Below are 20,304 nucleotides of genomic sequence, written 5' to 3'. Positions count from 1 at the left end.
TGATGCTTGAATTGTTTGTATGCATTGTTAGAACCTACAAATTAAATAACAGCCTTGGTAATGATATAGCTGCAATACTTACGATGTTGTGCCTGATATATTATAAAATTAAAAGCAGATTAATTCATCTAATGAAAAGCTTCTTGGATACATCAGACATACATGAATATCATGTCATGTGTATGGAGAGCTTGTTATATCCCTGTCTGATGTTCTGGGATATACTTTGTCATGCTAGAGTCCAATTACTAAAAATGTGCAGCCTACCAGCTTGCAGTTCATTGCTGGGAAACTTAGCAAAGTACAGTCATCTTTTTTATCCTGCATGTTAGCATAATAATTTCTCACTTCAGGTTTGTTAGCCTGTAAGGAAGAACATGGATAGAAGAATATTCTCTGCAACTGCTGAGGAGCACATGTGGCAATAAAGTGTTCTAGGATAATTTGCTTGTTTTTTTACTATTGATGTTTCTGAGTCTGGTTGGTCTGCCAACCTAAGCATCTTTCTAACTAGGTCAAGTATATACATCCATTCATTAAAAGGGGATGCTTGACTGGTTAGTTAAACCTGCCAAATATAAACCAGATGCCTGAATGGTAAATACTGCTTTACCCCTACACTGCAAGAAACAATCCATGACTGATTAAATTTGAAATAAAAATAAATAGGTTTAACATTGTTTCTGTGCCATGGTAATATTTTATTATAGTGCAAGTGCAAATATTTAATAAAAATAATGTTTTAAAATATTTTACATGGAAACTGAAAAGTAGGCATTTTAAGACAAAATGATTTTTTTTTTCATTTCTGAAAAACCTGTTTATATTACACTACATATAAATTTTGTAAAGTTCTAGTCAAGATCAATAATGGCATACAAATTTATGGCATGCATTACAGATCAGAATTCACAGCAGCTGTCTAGAAAACTGGAGGACTTCTCAGATGCTGGGCTGGGGGTAGTAAGGGGTAGAACACCTGGATTTTTAGTTTTGGCTACCAGTTCTGCTCTGATCTTTCTCCTGTTACTTAAATGCTTAGTGTCAAATTGCCATTTCATAGCAGGAATGAATGATGCCTCTTTCACTAGTGGCAAAGACTGAGAGCAGTACTGTGAAACAGAAATGCTGCTCTTGTAATGTCCCATTAGGGCTGATTCTGTACAGCAGTATTAGCTATGCGTAAATTGTATTTTTATTCCTTTGAATGCCATTTATGATGATACAGACAATTTTTTACTTGCACAATAGCAAAATCAGACAAAAACCCAAACCAAGAGCAAAAGAATCAACCCCCCAAAGCAGAAGATAACTGCAGGACTGGGAACAGTTTGTGTCATGAGATTTGCCCTTATGATGTGTAAGTGTGATATCTTTTAGGCTGCAAATGCTGTCTTTTTAAGGAGACAATTTCCATGTTCTATAGTATTTTTGTGTGAGGGGATAGAAGGGAGCGAAGCATCCTTTCTGTTCAAGTTTTTGAAAATGTATTTACCTTTTCTATTGCTTCCTCTTTAAAAAAAAAAAACCAAAACAGTAAAAAAAACCCACAAAACAAATCAAACCAAACATAATGGCTTATGTGGTTTGCTGCAGAGGTAACAATGGGATTGATTTATGGGGACCCCAAAGTTCAGGTTATCCAGGTGGCTCAGGTACCTGGTTAATGAGTAGACAGCTCCTGCACGGGAGGAGCTCGTGCTTCCTTCTACAGTGGCACTACCAATCTGAGGAGGTGAAAAGCTTCTCAGGTTTATTTTGCTGATTTTTTTTTCTAGAATTCTGTTACAGGGTTTGCTAAATTGTTGGAGGTCTTCACCTGTTGGGGAATTAATATGTATAGGTCTCATAGTGTTGCCTTTGAAGTGCACTGTGTTACTGAAACAGAGGTTACTCACTATTTTATTTATGGCTTTCCCCTCTGTGAGTGTCTCTTGTGGTTCGCTCCAGTATGTTAGTTTCTTTCTGTGCATCTTATAGGCACACATTAAAAAATGATTGAGTGGCTGAATCACAGTGTTGCACAGTTTGTGACTGGGTGACAAGCCAAGGAGGTTATTTAGTGACTAATTTTGAAGGGGAGGAGAAATTGCAGGCTTGTCACGTGGAAAAGTACTTCAGTCTATTCAAACAGCATTACTTAGATGACCGGATAAAGCAAGATGGCCTGGTGTGTGCAGAGGGAAAAAGGAACATTTTCCCTGTTTCAAAACCTTTTTGCAGAAGACATGGATATACAAAATATTATACTATAAACCAAGGATTGATATTCAAGACTGAAAACAAAAAGTGCTTTATTAGAAGAAGTGGAACCAAATGTTCATCTCACTGCTGTAGCCATTCAGGGGATTTCCTCAAGAAACAGTAAGTGACTTTAATTACTTCAAAGCAAAGATCTTATCAAAGATTGTTTTATTGGTCTGTAGGCAGCAATGTTGTCTAAGAGTATAGTAAGAGTGGTAATATTTTAAATTGTCAAAACAAATACTCAGGGTAGCATCTGGATAGCTGAAGAAGTTATGTCCAAAAGAGTAGACTGTGTAGGATTTGGTCTGCAAACTCTGCTCTCTGCTTGTTTGCATGATCCATCTTCAGCATGCACAGGTGAAGCACTCAAACATTATTTTTGATGTTACCATTACATTTGTTTTGTGGTTAGCTTAGAATTTTATGGATCTGTTTTACGTTCAGTAAAAAGTGAACTAGGTATTCTTTGTTTTCCCCATGGGAGCTTTAGGATATGGCATGAATTAAGCTTATACGTAGTCGGGGATATAAAAGGACATACTGAGACATGTAAAATACCTTGAGGTAAAACATTTGGATCACTGTAGGGACTGGATTCATACACAAGTGTATATTAAACATATATGTATAAAATAAGGGAAAATAACGTTAAGAATGTGTTTGATCCTCTGTAATACGGCAAGGGAAATGATGGTGTGTCTGAGCTTCAAGTCAATGTATTGGTAGCCACAGTATGGTATCCTAGAAATTCTACTTTTGAGTATCAAATAGTGCTTTTGTCATAACCTCTGCGCACCTGCACAAGTGGGAGAAAGATAGGGGGACTGGATGTCACAGTGATATTGGGCAGTGACAACACCTAATTATGTTTCAGTCAGAATGCCTCCGTTCCTCTAAAATGTCCTCTAAATTCCACCTTCTAAGACAGTGAGCATTACCTTCTGCTTCTCCTATTTTGTTCGTCAACTTCTAGCTAGCTGACCCTGGCCAAAATAAAAAGTAATCTGTGAACATAGAAACTAGAGAACTGGATGATTTCACCATCACTAACCATCACAGACTCATCCTAAGAAACATCTATTGACTGGTTGTGTTACTGTTCATCAAAGGAAAGAAAAACCCATAGAATTAAGAGCATAAAATGAAGAAGAAAGACCCAGTTATTCTCTTGACATATCCACCATAGTAGTAATCAGACCCTAGAAAGTTCCTGTTTCATAGATGTTCTGAGTTTTTATCTCAAGTCTCCTTTCACCATAATGCAGAGGTTTTTACAGCTGGGCATGTACCAAACTATACAAAAGGACTGAAAGAACCGAAACCTATATGCATGCTAATACTGGGAAGATAATTATAAATGTTGAGATTTCTTGGGGAGCTCTGCAACTCCTTTTCTGGAAAACTAGCCAGGAAAAAATAATAGAAATATATGAAACATGTTAAGAACAGCTAGCTGGGTCTTGGACTTCCTCATTCATTGGAAATTTGAGCGTTTAAAATCAGTTTTATTTTTCCAGTATGTGGTTCCCATAATAAAAAACAATTGTGAACCCTGGCAGCTCCTAGAACCTTGTACTGTGGGGCCAGATTCAAGTGAGGCCAGGTTCCAACATAGGCAAGGTCAGTGGTTTCATGGTCTGAAATCATTTTACTGGGCATCAGAGGGCCCATTCTTAGCCAAAATTGCCAAGTAAACTTCTGTTCTGGAAGCACTGCCAGGGAGTGGTGGCCAGTGAAACCCCAGCACGCCTCCTGCATGGTAACCCCAAATACCCACGCTGCAGAGGAGAACATGGAAGAGTTGGGGTCCCTACCCCAGATCAGACTATGACCAAGTTGACCCAGATCTATGAATCTGGAAAGCTCTAGAGCACCTCAGGGATGTCTGGTAAGAAATAACATCACTGTTGACTGAAGTCTGCTGGGTGGTTTTTTTTCAGCTTTCGTCTTTACTGATACTTTTCTGAAATGTTTCAGCTCTCTTGGATTAGAGATGTCTGCTGAAAGTACATATCATTGAAAAGCTTCTGATCAGAAACAACTAAAAATTATGTTAATGTGTTTGAAGTTTTCAAATATGATATTGTTTGGGTGAAGGAACCCACAATTACAACCAGCATGATATTTTTTCTGTAATTACCCAATAGAATGGGGAAGTTTATAGGTGCTAGAAGGCATTTCATGAAAAAGGAAGAAGAGACAAGTGTGACAGCCTCTCAGTGATGTCTGATTTGGCTTCCGACAGATAGTTTTGGTACAGATACTTAAAATTCTCATTTAACTATTTACCAATTCTGCAGTTTTCAAGTGTATTTTTTCTTATTGTAAATCATCTTATTTTAGAAATATTAAGAATATTTTCAAATATTAAAAAATTTGAAAAAATTTTTTTCAAAAGTGGATTTGTGCTTTCAGCTCTCCAAATCCAACTGGAATGAAAGATCAATCATGACAGAATTGTAATCATATAGTGCAACTAATTGTGAAGTTGAGGGGTTTGGACAACTATTACAGTGAAGTTGTCAGTTTATTTTTATGAAGAGAGAACAATCTGATGGATTCTATTGTTGTTGGATTGAGGGTTCTTTCATTAAGTCTTTCCTCAAGTGGAAAAGTAAAGGATTGCCTTACTTTTAGTGGGCTTTTTTCTGTTGAGCAATTTTCATAAAAGATCTCTCCACAGTTTAGTTAGTTGTATCAGTACTTAGTATTTCTGTAGCTTTTTCATCACAGACTGCAAGGTCTCAATAAAATTCTTTGCAGGTGTCCTGTGTTTACTGTTGGGTGAGCCAGCTTGCAGAGCATAGGAGCACTTTCCTTGGGGAAGTACAGGGTGTCAAAGGGAGAGTAAGAAAAATAATAGCTTCACATGGCTGAGAGGTGATTAATGGAGTCTGTTGGGAACTCCCCAGTGTCTCCAAGAGGGTGATAACCTTCACCTTGGGAACATGTTCAGTGTAGGTATTTTGGCAGGCTGAAAATCTTGGGGCAAAGCCAGTTGCTGTGTTCTCTGGTGATGTAGAGGAGGCCTAGGAGAGCAGAGGGAAGGGCTGCCAGGTCAGAAACTTGGCCTACTTTTCCCTTTGCCCGAGTTTCACGTTGAGATAGTAGCAGATAAAGGCTTGAGTCAGGCTGTGTGTCTGGTATCCAGCTGCACAGCGAACGGGAGCGTTGGTGCTGTGCCGGTGACTCAGTGGCAGCTCGGTGCTGGGTGCCGGCTGGCACTGTCCTGCTGGCACTGCCCTGCTGACTGGCACTGTCCTGCTGGCACTGCCCTGGTGCATGCATGCACAGCTCTGAGAGCCCCGGCTGCAGAGACACCGCCTCTGCTTGTCCTCTGTGCAGCCACCAGGATCAAGGCTCCTTCTGCCCACCTGGGTGGATGGTTTGCTGGTTTGCTGACTTTGTGCATATAGACATTTTCAAAAGATAGCAAGTTGCTCAGGTGCCAACAGGCTTTGAAATAAAGAACATAACTGGTTTTATAGAACATTGACTCTTTTAGCATAAGAGACTCAGTTTTAAAAAAATTAGCACAATCTGTATCTTTTAGACTTAAGTCTTGTTTGACTGACCAAAAACCTCCACAGCAGATGTTTAAACGTGATATGTTCTTTTTTACTGCAGAAAGGGAAAGATTCTCAGTGATGTGATTTTCCCTCAAATGTTTTAATACAGAAATGGTTGCTAGTTGTTTACCATATTTTAACCTAAGGATTGGTAAGACAAGTTTCCATTTCAAGGATGTAAGGTCTGTAGGCAGTAGGAACAAGGAAGAGCTATGTGCTAAAGGAATCTCCACCCTCAGGTAAACATATGACATGGCTGCAGTTGAAAAGCACATGATCCTGTGCTTGCGCTAAAAAATATTCCTTTTGCCCTCAAAGCAGTCGTGTGGGGCAGCACCCAGTATTTACAGGCTCAGATAAACCCAATATCCTCTTTCTCTGTCCCTGAGTCATGCAAAGTCCAGGAACATGTGGCTCAAGACAACCTATGTAGAAGAGTATGGGGTTTCATTGAGCAACATGGGGTTTTTTTTGGTGGAGGAGAGAAGACGAAAAACAGCACAGAAAGTGGGCTATATATGAGAGAGTAGTGAAAAGAAAAATATAAAGGATGGTCTTTTCTTGCTTCTCATCTGTACATCTTTGGTGTGCCTCGACTACCACACCAAAGAGTTACACATGAGAAGCAAGAAAAGACCATCCTTCACATGTTTAAACTTACTATTAGAAAGAGTCTGGAGGAGAGAGAAAAGTGGAAAGAGAGGACATACCAACGATGTGGCAGAAGACACTGTAGTCCACTGGGTAAAGCTGCCTGGCTCCTGGTGACCAGCTCCGGTCCCTGCCCAGCCCACATGCCCCAGTGAATCTTTGCTGAGCACCCTGGGCTCTCTGGCTCCAGCAGTCTCCCCATTGGTACACTCTACCCAGGGCCTGAGTCCCGGCTTAAAATAGCACGTGAACTTCTCAGAAAGGGGTTGGGTGCCCAGGTGTTTGTGCCCTGCCCAGCCCAAGGGAGTCTTGATTGAGGCTCTGTACTCCAAGCACTACTTTAAAGCAAAAGTAAATAATGTTACATACAACAGGACTCAGACACAAGATTTTGAGCAATAGCTCAGTCCCATATTCAGATTATTTTCCATCTTAAAGTACTCCATCTAAATGGTGTTATGGTGGAAAATGGGAATTTTTCTTTGACAGATTGCTTTGACTTATGAGTAATGAATGAACATATACAGGAATATGAAGTCCAGAAGTTAGAGGAAATTAAACCCATTGCTTTCAAATCTTCCCATGGAAATTTTCTCCTCTGCATGACAAAATTCCGTAACATTGGAATCTTCCTCTCACTGCAACCCAGCATATCCTAGTGGCTGTGTTTTCTTTGACAGATACTATTCCGTTTGTTGTAGCTTTATGTGAAGCAACTAAACAGGATATTGTGTAGCTTGTACAGTAGAAATCTAGGCGGATTTTCTTTATCTGGGTACTTCTCTTGGTGTAAAACATCTGTATCTGCCTGTCCCTGAAGACATGATCCCAAAACTGCTCAAGTCAGTAGGAGTCATTTTGTTCTGCTGGCCCAGGGCCAGAGTCAGTAGGCACAATATAGCTTACTGTGTTGCAGCTTCACGCCAATAGAAAACTGTGTTGAATTCCCTCTTATAAAGTCATTAATACTCTTTACTTATATTTTAATTATATCTTATTTAAAATTACAGACTAGACTTATTCTCTGTGTAAATGAAAAAATTATACCATGTTCCTGTTTGACTTAATAATTTTTGTCTGGCTCACTTATGACCCATCCCAGTACACTCCTTTGTTCTGTTACACTTATTTATTATTGCTGTAGCCACAATCAGGTTATCTCCTTTCTTCTTGCTAATACCTGATACTCCAGACTGTTGATCTCTGGCCCTAGGGAACATCATTTCTAATTCCTGAGTGCAGAACCTGCTGTGATAAGAGCAGCTATTGTTTGTGTACTGACACTGCAATTCCCTTACCAGTGGAAAAACCTGTGGTGGGGCAGGAATAATCTCTTGCATCATCTACCATGGATCACTGTAACTACAATGAATCCAGTCACATTATCGAAGCCAGGAGTGAGAGGGGAGAAAAATTGTGTAGATTTCAGATCAGCGATATCCACATTATTTTGTGCTCTGTAACTTTAGGAATGTGGAGTCAGGCTTGGTGATACACAATTTTCTACAATCCCTTGGAGGTGCTGGAGAGGGACAATGAAATTGTCAGCATGAATTTTAGAAATTATAATATTTTCTTATGCAGTTAGTCCTCAGCTGACTTTTTCATATCCCTCTTCATCCACCTTACCCCAAGGGCACCAGAGCAGGCACATGATGCTGTCCAGAGGGAGAATTTCCCCTGTCTGTCGTTGACAGCGTTCAGCCATCCAGATAGGCCATGGCTGGGCACAGTGAGGTTCTACACTCTTAAAAGCACACGTGTCCATTGCAGATTTTTGCCAGGCCTCTCTTAACAAAGCACTAATACATTTGTTTTGGAAGTTTTCCTTTTCTTTTCCTTGCTCGCTCATTCCTTACTGCTGCTGCTTGCAAAACTATGATAAAATGTTTGATGATTTTCTGAGCATGTGCTCCACAAACCCTCTGAATCAGTCTTATCTTTGCAATGGCACATGCTACATATGATCAGACTGGTTTCATATAAGTTGACTGTGTTACAGTCAATGAATATGTGTGTTTTTCTACTGTGTTTTGTGTATCTTCTACATAATAAAGACCACATCAAGTCATTAGCAAAAGCTTAAATCCTGCACTGAAGAAAATGGCTAATTAGTTGTAAAATTTCTTTTTCTTGTCTAAGAACTTCAGGTATGTTTGTGATGCCAGAGCATCAGCATTTTTATCCTGCTTTGGAATCAATGAATTCTAGTCTGTGTGTCTGATCAATAAACTGTGTAAGTCTCTCACTGGCTACATGTATGTGGAACACCTGGCACCACAACCCCTGATTTCAGCTTCAGTAGCTGTGAATATCAGATTAGGGTGAGATTATATTTGCATAGGTAAAAGCATTTTTAAACCTCTCATATTCCTTTAACATACAGCCCATTTTATTGCTATTTATAGTTGTTGTTTTTGTTAGGCACTGAGGTCCCAAAGTGTTTTATTTATGCAGATATAAAATTATTTTGTCTCGAGGGTTTGTTTTTATTTCCTAATTTTCTGTGGACAACCCACATCATACTTTGCTCATTCAGTGATTTTGTATCTGAGGTGTTTTTTCTTCTCTTTCCAGATGCAGAGAGAAATTGCTTATACGGGACGAGATGGCCCAAGTGGTTCCCGCCCTGGATCTGCCACACACCCTCTGCATGCGATGCCCAGCTCTCCCCCCTCCACCCCGGTGCCCCACTCCATGCCTCCCTCTCCATCCAGGATTCCCTATGGTGGGGGCCGGCCCATGGGCGTGCCAGGCAATGCCACCATCCCCAGGGACCGGCTGTCCAGCGTGCCAGCCTCGCGTTCCATATCGCCCAGCCCAAGCGCCATTCTGGAGAGACGGGACGTGAAGCCAGATGAGGACATGAGTAACAAAAACCTTACCCTGATGAGAAATGAAAGCCTGTACGGTGACCCCTACTTGTTTCACGAGGGGAGGATGAGTGTGGCTGCACCGCACCCCGGACACCCGCTCGATGTCCCCGATCACATTGTCACCTACCATCGCAGTGCCATGAGGTCATCGAGCACTTACTGCAACCCCTCCATGCAGCCCGAAATGCTGGAGCAGTCCTTGTACAGACAAAAGTCACGGAAGTACCCGGAGAGCCATTTGCCCACTCTCAGCTCTAAAACACCTCCAGCCTCACCCCACAGGGTGGCTGACATGAGAATGATTGATATTCATCCTCACCATGGCCCTCACATTCCCGCCCACACCATCCAGCCTGACAGGTCTTCCCCCAGCCGCCAGTCGTTCAAAAAGGAGCCGGGAGCGCCCGTGTTTGTGGATGCGAAAGCGCGGAGTGCTGTGGGCATGGCCGAGGCAATGCCCTCTCCCATGGACAAGCAGGCTTTTGGCTATGGCTCACCCACCATGCCCAAGGACAAGGAGACAAGGTAAGGCAGAGCTGGGGTGTAATTTATGCAAATGAGAAACGTTCCTAATCTGCACATCCTTTGTCGTTTAAGACTCAGGGGACAATGTAATGTGTAGGAGGCTCCTGCACCCGGCTGAGGTGTTTATTAGCTGTCTGTCAAGGTATTTAGTAATTTAGGGGAGATGTGACACCATCCATTATTAATTTGAAAGTATTGTCAACCCATGATGAATCCCTAGTTATTTTCATTTGTGTAAATTTCAGTCATTGGAAAAAATATAATAAAATAAAATGATTAACTGGGATTTTTCTTTGCAGACAGCCAGATCATGTTACAAGAACAAATGATATTCTGTTCCTGCTAATAAGTGAATATATTTCACCCCCGTTAAGAATGACACTCTGATATTACAATTTTGGTTCTTTATGGAGTGAAGTTTTTCTCATCTAGGGTTAGGAAATGGGAAGAATTTATCATTACTGTCTTATCTCCTGTAAAACATGAATTTGCATAAAAATAGGACAGTTGTTTACAATAATCTTCCTTGAGGGGGAACTGCTGAGAAAAGCAAGTCTGTCCCAGGGAAGAAATCAAAACATGAATACCATTCCCAATAATTTTTCCAGCATCACAAGTAGTTGGTGACCTGACTGTTGTTAACTTCAGTGTGATGGCAATGATGACAATGATCTCTCCTGTCTTTTTAAGGACCAAATTTATACAAGGGTCTGTGAAGGCTTCTCCTGCCTTAGACCCTGCCCTGGGAGAGAAAAATCATTGCACTGCCAGGTGGTTGCTATGTGTTTATGTGAGCTGTGTTAATCTCTAGTGTATTGTTTGTGCTGTTAAGTTTTATAGAGCTCTTTAGGGAAGTGAAGATGAATAGCTGGAAAATGCTGAGCTCACAGAGGCCAAAGGTAACTGCTGATTGCCTTAACCACTGGGAAGATATGGAGCTTCATATGGACCCTAGGCTTTCCCTCTGTCTAAGCAGCTTGCTCAATAATTAGTTGCTGCTTACCATGCTTGGCCAGAAAAAAAAGTGGGTCATGAGATCCACTGGTGGGGAAAAAGTGGAAGAATATATAGAAAAACAGCCACCCACAAAAATTACAGGCTTATAGCTTGGTAGTTATGACATAAGTACGAGATAGGGCATATTACGATGTAAAATCAGTGAAATTGGATTTTTATGTATCTGTTTCCGAGAGAAAGTTGCAGGTATCTGAAATTTCGTTTCAAGCCGTCATTATTACATCTAGGAAATTATTTGAAGGAAATTTGCCAATTTTAGTCCATTTACAGATTGAAAATTCTACAGAGTTCATTATAGGAATTGAAAATAAGGAAGGACATAAAAAACTTTTATGTTTGTACAATTTTCTGTCTTCTGGGCATCTCTGCTGTTCACTCAGCTGCACAGATATACACAAGAGTGTTTGTTTGTGAATGGATAAAGAGAAACTCCACAGATAGTTCTACAGCTCCTTAAAAGGGAGTTTTGCACCAGGTGTTTTAATCCTTGTCCCAGAATATATTAACAATGAAGAAAACAACATTTGCATAATTGCACTTCCAAATAAATACATGATCTTAAAATTCAGCATGGTGTGTATTAGTCACATGACACTGAAAGAATAATTTTGAAAGCTGTCTTTATGGGTTGTGGCTTTTTTTAACCTTGAGGAAGTGTGACTTTCTAAAAGTAATTGTAAATATCAAAAGGAATTCATGCAAATTGCATGCAATATTAAGAATTGTGTTTGAGTTCTACAAACACAAAATGCTCTAAGCTTTAATTTAGCTTTATAATAATCTCGTGAACTTTGAAAGCAAACACTGTTTAAACCATACTAAACTAAACAAGGAGTTATCCATGTTGAGGTGCTCTTTTCCTGCTTCATTTGGGATTGAGTTGTTACAAGGTTGTTATGGATATCTAAAGGGTGATGTACCTAATGGCAGAATGGTATCCCCTACCTTGTTGTGTAGGACTTAGAGTTTACACCCGTAAACAGTATGGGCTTGCTTCTGTGAGAAAGAGTATTTTTGGGATTGTAGAGATAGGTCTGAATTAATTGTCTTCCAGGCAAGCTAAAATGAGGTGTAGGCTCCTCTGTTGTGTGTTATCCACTTGCTGATGCCAAGTGCCTGAGAGCCAGGCCGCAGCAAGCACAGGGCAGTGTGTTCAGTCAGCCTGCCTGCAGAGGTGTCAGCTCTGGGCACACAGAGCAGCTCTTGGCCTTGGAGCTGCTGAGGAGAGAGGTCTTTGTCATCTCTGCACTATGGCACATGAGACTCCCCATTGTGGCACATGAGACTCCCCATCCTGACTCATTCAGGAGCGGATTGAGGACCCTGCAGGCACCAAACCCATCATCTCAGCACTGTCGTTCATTTAATCCCTAGTGGAGCGTGCCGAGAGCAAAGAAAACATCTCTTGTGTCATGACTTTATGGAAATTTCGTCGAAGCAGCACTGTCACAACCTCAGGACAATGCAAGTTTAAGTATAAGTTTAAGTATAAATGAGGGAAAAGATTGAAAGGGATAGTGACAATGTCAGAAGTAAAAGTGAATCTCTCTTCCCATCTCAATTCTTCAATTTTGCTGTCCAAGGCTGAACTGGGATATCTCTGTACTTTATCAGAAAATGTTGGGTACTTAAAACAGATATCCTGGTTTTGTTGAAGGAAATGGTTCCATTACCTTTGGAACATTAACTGCAGCAGATTTGGATCTACAAGAGATCCAAATCTGGGATTTCTGAGCTCTTTTGTTGGAGTTTCCCATTTTAATTTGACACCATGGAAGCCAGTTTCATCAAGCCAGTTATTTAAAGCAGAGTTGAGAGGGATTTAATTACTTCATGTAATGCTTTCTTGTAACTCTTTTACCTTGGCTATTTCCAAGATAACTACCTCTGTAGTGGTATAAAGGATTGACTAAATTCTCACAGTTAATTCATTTACCAGAAGAGTCCCATATAAAGCTCTTTTACAACAGTGAGAAGAAACAAATTAATGGAGATTTAAAGAAATAAAAGATGTTAGTATTCATGTACAGAAAAAATATTAGAAGTTATAACAGGTTACAGCAGTTCACCTTCAAAGGGTCATCGTCTCTTAAATCTGAGGTCTGCTGGAAGAATGAGTAAATTTTTGTGTGCATGAGTTGTTTAAACAGAGATGTGCTGTCATATTTTTGGATGGCTCATTTGTGTAGTTTGTGGGACATTTCTGGAAGTTACTACAGGCAAAGCAGATGTTTAAATGTTGATAAATTGGAAAAGAAGCTGTTTATTCAAAAGTGCATTAAATTAAATGCTGTTTAACCTAAAACCTTTGCATTTACAACACAATTCTAGATTATTTGATAGTGCGAAATATATATATAATAAATGCTTCTACTCTGAAACAGCAAAATGACTCTATGGAATACTTCTCCAAAAGCATTTTCAGGGTGTACTTTGGTTCTCTTCTGCCTGAACACAACTTTTGTCCTCTTCTTTTTATGCCATACTAGGGAGAAAAGATGACTGCTGGATTGAGCAAAAAATGTGATCACATTATGGGCTCATGGCTTGCAGTTCAAGACTAAAGTGTAATGGCCACGTGTAGATTATTATATCTTGTTCCCCCCCACAACCACTTTATTGTTTGATATGTTGAAGTACAGATGGACTCTCTATGCATTAGGAAAAATGACCCTACTTTGTAAAGTCATGAACAGTGAGAGTTAATGGTGTGTTTTATAAGGGGAGGCTTTACAAATACACTGTCTCAGACACTTTTCACAGGGCCAGAACTGCATATTCCTCTGTGAAAGGTGTTGAATAGCCAGGCAGAAAAAATGAAGTCAAATGACCAATACAGGATGGAGGAAAGGTAAACTGTATTTTGTCTTCCTTGTGTTAGAGGAACTGTTTGTAGGAAGAGGAGAGGCAGGCTCTGGGATGAGAGTCGTCAAATAATGTAATAGCTGGTGCGCTTCAGAGCTTTCTTTCCTCTTTAGTTTCTGGATGTACAAGGTTTGAGTTTAATCTTCTCCTTAGAGGAATGACATATTCACCTGTGTGAATCCTTCTGTGGGAAGAAAGAATACAGAAGAATTCTGCTGATCTTTGGTTCCCGCCCTTTCAAGAAACCCTCTCATCTGTTTTGGGGGAATTTGCAGTAAAGTCTTAAGACACCTTCACTTGAACCTGGGAAAGTCATTGGGAAAAACAGCCTACTCCTGTTTCCTTTCTTTTCCCAGTGAGGTAAAAAAATTGTAATGAAACGTTTCTATCATACAGTAATATAGAAAGAAATGTGTATTTCTTCTCTGACCCCCTTTTCGTTGCTTCACTTGGAGCTTAACTATTAAATAGGAAGTCACAGAAAATTTTTTCTCCAGGAAGGTGTGCCAGGTAGTTCATGGTGCAGATTTGGTGTTTGAGTACATCTTTTGTGGGTGATGTGCCTGGGGTTGGACAGGAGTGTGAATGAACAGTTACACAGACCAGTTTTATTCTGCATGTGTACAAAGTATCTTCTCGGTGATGTGAATATTAAAGATGTCCCCAGGAAAGGGCAGTAACATGCAAGTGGCATGTCACACTTAAATAGCATTGCTGTGACAAGTGGATACCAATTCAGCAATATGCTGTACCCCTTCTTGGAATTACTTCCAGTTCACTGCAATAGAAGGAGTAACTTGAAAGATCAGTGAAGTAAGGAAGAAATATGATATCTGGTGTATCATGTTCCCCAGAGAAGCAAGGGCTTGCTTTGGTTCTGCTGAATTTGGGGAGTGAGATGCTAAGGCAGGGCCCAGTTCCTGGACATCCCTAGAGCCAGAGCTGTGGGTCAGGCTGCTGGGGAGAAGAGGGCTGGCAAGTGGCCTGTCCCTGCCTTCCTGGCCAGGGTCTGTGAGAAGCCAAAGCCAAGTCTGACAGAGTTCTGCTGGGCGTTGCTTCTGACCTTGTCCTCTCCTTTCCTCCCCCAACGTGCTGCCACCTCTGACTCTCCCAGCATTCACAGGAAAACAATGTGAAACAATGCCTTTCTGTGCTCAGGCTGATAAAATAGCCATTTCTTTCCCAACTGCTGTAAAAGGGACCCTCCCTGCTCTTCCTGGGTGGTGGAGAGATGCAGCTTTATCTGGGAAATTAATCTGGGAGCAGAGACGGGTTGGCTCTTCTTGGCCTACCACCCTTCTGGTGGCAGCCAGCAGAAGCACCACTCTGTTCCCTGTCTGCCCTCTGTCCTAGCGCTCCCCATCCGGGCCTGCCCTGTGTCACTGGAGCCTGTCCCACGCCTGGGGACCCTGCCTGCCCCATCCATGGGACTCTGGCCTGCCCTGTGCAGGCAGAGCTGCTGGGACAGGCTGGTCCCATCTCCCCTCTCCACAGCAGTGAGCACAGTGAGGGGTAGAAAACACAGTGCTGAGAACCAAAAATCACTGTTTTTGTCATGGCAATGCTGGTATCCCTGATAGACCCTGGCACAGCCTGAGGAAAGCATTTTGTTCTCCCTCCTGGAGCAGAGTGTGCTCCAGCCCTTCACAAGGAAGTTGGAGGCAAAGGGGTTCACTGCAGATCCTGTCTGTGCTCCTCTGGAGCTTTGTGGTGACAGAACTGGGCCACCAGCCCTCTAGCCACATCAGGCCAGGTTACAGCCCCACCACCAGGCCATCTGCATCCCTCCCTGCCCATGCTGGAATGAGCTGCCTCCCTCCACCTTCAGTCTGACCACCTCCAAAGATCAGGTTGTTTTATTTAATGCCTAAAAGGCACCTTTCTGACACCTGTTTTTGAAATGTTTGATGCTAATGGTCATAACAAGTCTGGGTGTTACAGTGGAATTATTACAGGAAAAATCTGCCTGGTTTCTAACAGAGAACTCCAGAGCACATGTAGATTCTTCACATTCTTAATGCTTTTACCATATGAAAAATAATGTGTTCTGTGCAATTGATTCCAGTATTTCATTCGTTTTTCAGCATCTCCTATCTTGGAACATCCCTCTCCCTCTTAACGACATACTTTCCTAGATTTCATGGCAAAGGACAAGATCAGCTTTGTGTTGCCATAATATCTTTTGAAGCAGAAAATTGTTTCCAGATTATCTAATGTGGGAGGAAAAAAACTATCATATTTATGGATTGGTAAAACAGATAGACTTCCAGTTGAGCTTAGTTCCAGGAAGGTTTTGTGATGATTATCTGGGGGAAAAAAAATGTTTTCATTATTAAGTGTCAAAAATGCTGCATGAAAGTTTGTTAGAGTATATTTATCCCTGGGTTTTAGTACTTGTTTTTGTTCCAAAGGTTACTGTAGCCTGCACCAGTTTCTTATTTTAAAACTTGTAATAGTGGAAATTCCGTAACGTATTTCTTGGTTTGAAGTGAATTAAGTCAGATTCACTAGTCTTCCCATCACCCTTCAAAATACCTTTCAACATCAAGACAGAAAAGTGAGATGCATTAAATTGCAGTAAGAACACGTCTGCTGGCTGGGGACTCACTGAGCACTCTCTTCTTCCCTGCTTGTGTCTGTTAGCATCTCATTGCTTGTTTTGCTGCCCTGTTTTCTCAACCTCTGGGTGTCTCTGAGTCTCTCCTGGCTATGGTGTCTGTGTGCTATCCCAGGAAACCTCGTTCATTCCCTGGATGTGAATGAAATAATTAGCCTGGACAATCCGTCTGGCTGCAAGCAGGGCTGGTTACTTGCTTTTTATCATGTCAGCTTGCTTTTGCCTGTTATTGGTACCTACATTTGAGTTTGTATGACTCTTATTGATTGATGCTATTGCTTTGGCCACCAAACTGCAACTGCAGCTGGGGTGGCCAGAGTTTGGCTGCTCCTGTGTGCGCAGAATGCTGCTGTGGTGATGGATAGGCCATGCAGCATGCTGAGTCTGTGTCTGAGTTTGTGTGTCCCATCTTCTCTCATCAGTCCCTGCTGCTGGTCTTAACCTTAATCTTGCTTTTTGAGAAGTTTTCTTCCCAGTCATCTTCCAAAGCCACAGCCTGCTGTTAGAATGTCCTCCTGCAAGTTTCCCCACACACGTAACTGCTGTGGTAGAGGAATGCCTTTTCACAAGGTGCCATACTGATGTATGTCTGTGTTGTGGTGTGTCTTTGACATACTGGCATGTACAAGTAGGCACCTGTGTGAGCAAAAGGCCGGTTTGGAGCCAACTGAGGAAGTCCCCTGGTACCTAACTAATATATGGATTTATGCAAACAGATAAACACGCAAATGTTAGCGTTCACATCCAAAAAAAAAAAGTTATTCTTGTTTAGTGACCTTTGGTTCCTATGGAAAACACTGATTATACTTATTATAACTCTACATCTCTTTTCTTCTGTTTTTTGAGAATTTCTCAGGATATGTGCACGAAAGAAAATCTGTTTTATTGTAACATTGCTGTACAGTCTGCATTTTGTGCCTCTCTGTCACATTTCTGTCCTTTTCAAAGCAGACAGTTGTGATGTCAGGTGGAAAGGATTTGGGCTGGAAAGTCGTCTGCTTGGGCAGATTAAATGCTTCCCAGACAAGAATTCTGAGTCTGGGGAAAGTAAAAATAGTAACAAGAAGAAGTGTAAAGTCTTTAATCCTGAAACCTTAAGTACAGACAAAATGATTGCCCCAATGTAGGTAAAAGAGAAAATGCAAGAGAATGCTGAAAAATACTTTTTCACTAGTACCAAGTGGCATTAACAAATTGTTTTAGGTGCCTGTCTTGTGAGGTCGTTAGAAGTTTATTACTTGGTTGTTTGTTCTGTTATTTTTAACTAAGCAGATTTTTTTAAATTGTCTGTTATGATGCAAAAGCTGTCCAAACTGAGATGTGGTAAGCTGCTGCAATAAGGTATATGCAAACTGTACCCAAGGGCCTTTGCACAAACTCTGTAGTGTCTTTCCAATCCTGTGGTAATCATTCACCTAAAAAAACAAGTCTGAAAGCAAATATATCTGGCTTTAACAAACGGTTCTCTTGTCTTACAGAGAGAGGATACAAGCCATGGAGAAACAGATTGCCAGTTTAACTGGTCTTGTTCAGTCTGCGCTTTTAAAAGGGCCAAATACAAGTAATAGCAAAGATTCTTCTAGGTAAAAACAGAATTCATCTGTAATGATTTTAGTAATCAATCAACAAAAATATATTTGATTGTAATAGTAAAAAAAATCCTGAATGCTCAATCATTTTTAAGTTTCTTTATCATCTCCATGAGAATGCTAGGCAGAGAGGAAGAATATGCCAAATGATAGATGGATATGAACTGCATTACTCTTCTTTGTGATAAAAAGAATTAATGTAGCTGCATCTCTGTGCTTTCTACTGCTTATACTCCATTCATTGCTTAACTTCTACTAAAAGGTGATTTAAAAAAATTACTGATGACTGACAAATTATTGGTGATTTAAATTAAAAAATATATATGTTTTAAGGCCATTAAATTTGTTGAATATAAACTTCACTACAATTTTAATAGTTAATAAACTAAAATTACACTTTTCTTTTTATTATTTAGTGAGAAGATGATGAAAATTGTGTCCAGCAAGAGCAGTGCCGACACTGCAGGTAAGATGATTCACTTTTAATTTACAATTTATTCAGGTATATTAATAGTTCTAACATTACAAGCATCCCAGCTTATGGAAATGTCAAATTTACTTAAATTTCCATGGCTGTACTGTCAGAACTGAAGTTTAAGTGCAGGATATGGGAGTCGATCACATCTTTTAAGAGAGGAATTTCTGACAGGTTGAGATGGTATTTGGAATGAATTTCCCACCTGTGCCGAATAGTTTAAATGAGATGCAGAGCCTCTGCATCTGGTGAATTTTCCAGTGACTCATCCTGTCTATAGGATGTATGTATATCTGCCATTAACCCTAGATGTGTCCAGATTCCTGTAGAAGACTAAATATTTAATTCCTTTTCTTGTCACCTGAACTTTTTCTAAGGTCCATCTGTCACTAGGATACTACTGATGTAATGACACCAAGAAACTTAGCAGTCAGCAAGACAACACTTTCCCTAATTAAGCCACATTGATCTGTTCCTAATTATTGGTGCTCATCTAAACCTTTCTGAGCAAGCACCAATTATGAAGCCAGTAAGAGCCGGTCTTGTTTTAGCATCCCTCCTGGAGAGCTGTTAAGTGTGTAAAAGATTGAGTTAAAACTGTTGACAAAGAAGATTTCCATGTGGTTGAAACCCTTTGTGTAGGGGCTGCTGCTGGAGAAGTCCGCAGGGTATTGGTGTGCTTATGTGCCTCCTCTTCACCTTTGTCATGCACTGAATGCAAATCCAGGCAGTTCCCTGCTTCCTGGTGGTGCTGCTCCCACAGGGAGGTCTGTGCCCGGCAGGCAGTAAACCACACACATTTATTAGCAAACCTATTATGCTCCTAACTAGCCTTTCTGTTGGAGCTGTTAGCTCACGTTCAGGATTCCTGTTTGTCTGGAATTGCACTGTGTCCTCCTAATTGACAGAAACCAAACTAGACCTGGAAACTATCAACCACATGGAAGAGAGAAAGAGCTGAAGTCCTGGTACTGAAGCTTTGGTCCCAAGCCACTCTCTGGTGCTGTTCCAACTCTTCCCTTCCTGGATGGGGAGAGGATTACTTAAAGCTTTGAAGAAATAAGTTGTAATTTTTCAGTTTCAGACAATATAGTGAGAAGTCTGTCATTATTCAAAGCAGCTGCAAAATGGTCTTCAGATTTTTCCCTATTGCAGTGTCATTACAGACTGAGTATTTATGGCATTTCCCACTTGCATAGGCCTCACCTCATATAAAGCACTTATGAAACTCTCACAACCAGCACATACAGTGCCTTGTTTTCCTTTTTGTTGTGCATTGCAAACAGCAACCTCTCTACTTTCCCTGTGGTAGTACCAGTTCAGACTTGGTGAGGGGCACTCAGTCAGAGGACCTGATCCAAGTGGGTGCTGCTTTGAGTGGGATCTTGGGCCTTCAGAGGTCCCTTTAAAACTGAATTATGTCGTGGTTTGTGTGCACACGTGTAAATGTGCACTCACTCAAATGAGAAATGGAGCAATATTCATTGGGAAAGCAGCCTTATATAAAGCAAAAACGGAGATTTCCTGGGCAGTCATGCCCAGCCCACCAGAATAGTGTGGTTCATCTGACCAGCAGCCATTTCCTGGCACTGTTGTTCCCAAATACTCCTCATTCACTACCTTATCATATGACTGACATGTCCCTGAAATGGCAGTATTACATCTAACAGCTGCATGTGCAGCTGTGGTGGGTGAGATGGAGGGTGGGAACTTAATTCACTGTCAAAGGCCAGATCATCATCTGTCACTTACTGACAGAGACATTGGCTTTGTCACATGGCCATGTGCCTATCCAGCATGTGAGTAAGGATTCCAGTATTCAGCTTGTGCTATAGATGCTTTTCTCATCACCTGGGAGAAAGGGAAAGGACAG

The 20,304-nt window shown here is 41.0% G+C and overlaps 1 protein-coding gene across 15 annotated transcripts in view; it reads left to right on the top strand.

Annotated features, from left to right (window-relative positions):
• KIAA1217 (KIAA1217 ortholog) overlaps positions 1-20,304 on the top strand; it is a 234,050-nt gene that overhangs the window by 171,855 nt on the left and 41,891 nt on the right. For 10 of the 15 annotated variants that reach the window (XM_074534797.1, XM_074534803.1, XM_074534805.1 and 7 more), the window contains 3 exons: positions 9,045-9,868; positions 17,846-17,950; positions 18,373-18,422. In XM_074534797.1, the coding sequence (XP_074390898.1) occupies positions 9,045-9,868; positions 17,846-17,950; positions 18,373-18,422 (979 nt within the window). The remainder of the gene's footprint in view (positions 1-9,044; positions 9,869-17,845; positions 17,951-18,372; positions 18,423-20,304) is intronic. The other 5 variants (XM_074534809.1, XM_026795870.2, XM_074534817.1 and 2 more) reach the window with 1 other exon arrangement.

The sequence above is a fragment of the Zonotrichia albicollis genome, chromosome 1 (assembly GCF_047830755.1).
Source record: "Zonotrichia albicollis isolate bZonAlb1 chromosome 1, bZonAlb1.hap1, whole genome shotgun sequence".
NCBI lineage: Eukaryota > Metazoa > Chordata > Aves > Passeriformes > Passerellidae > Zonotrichia > Zonotrichia albicollis.
This window is presented reverse-complemented; position numbering and strand designations above follow the sequence as displayed.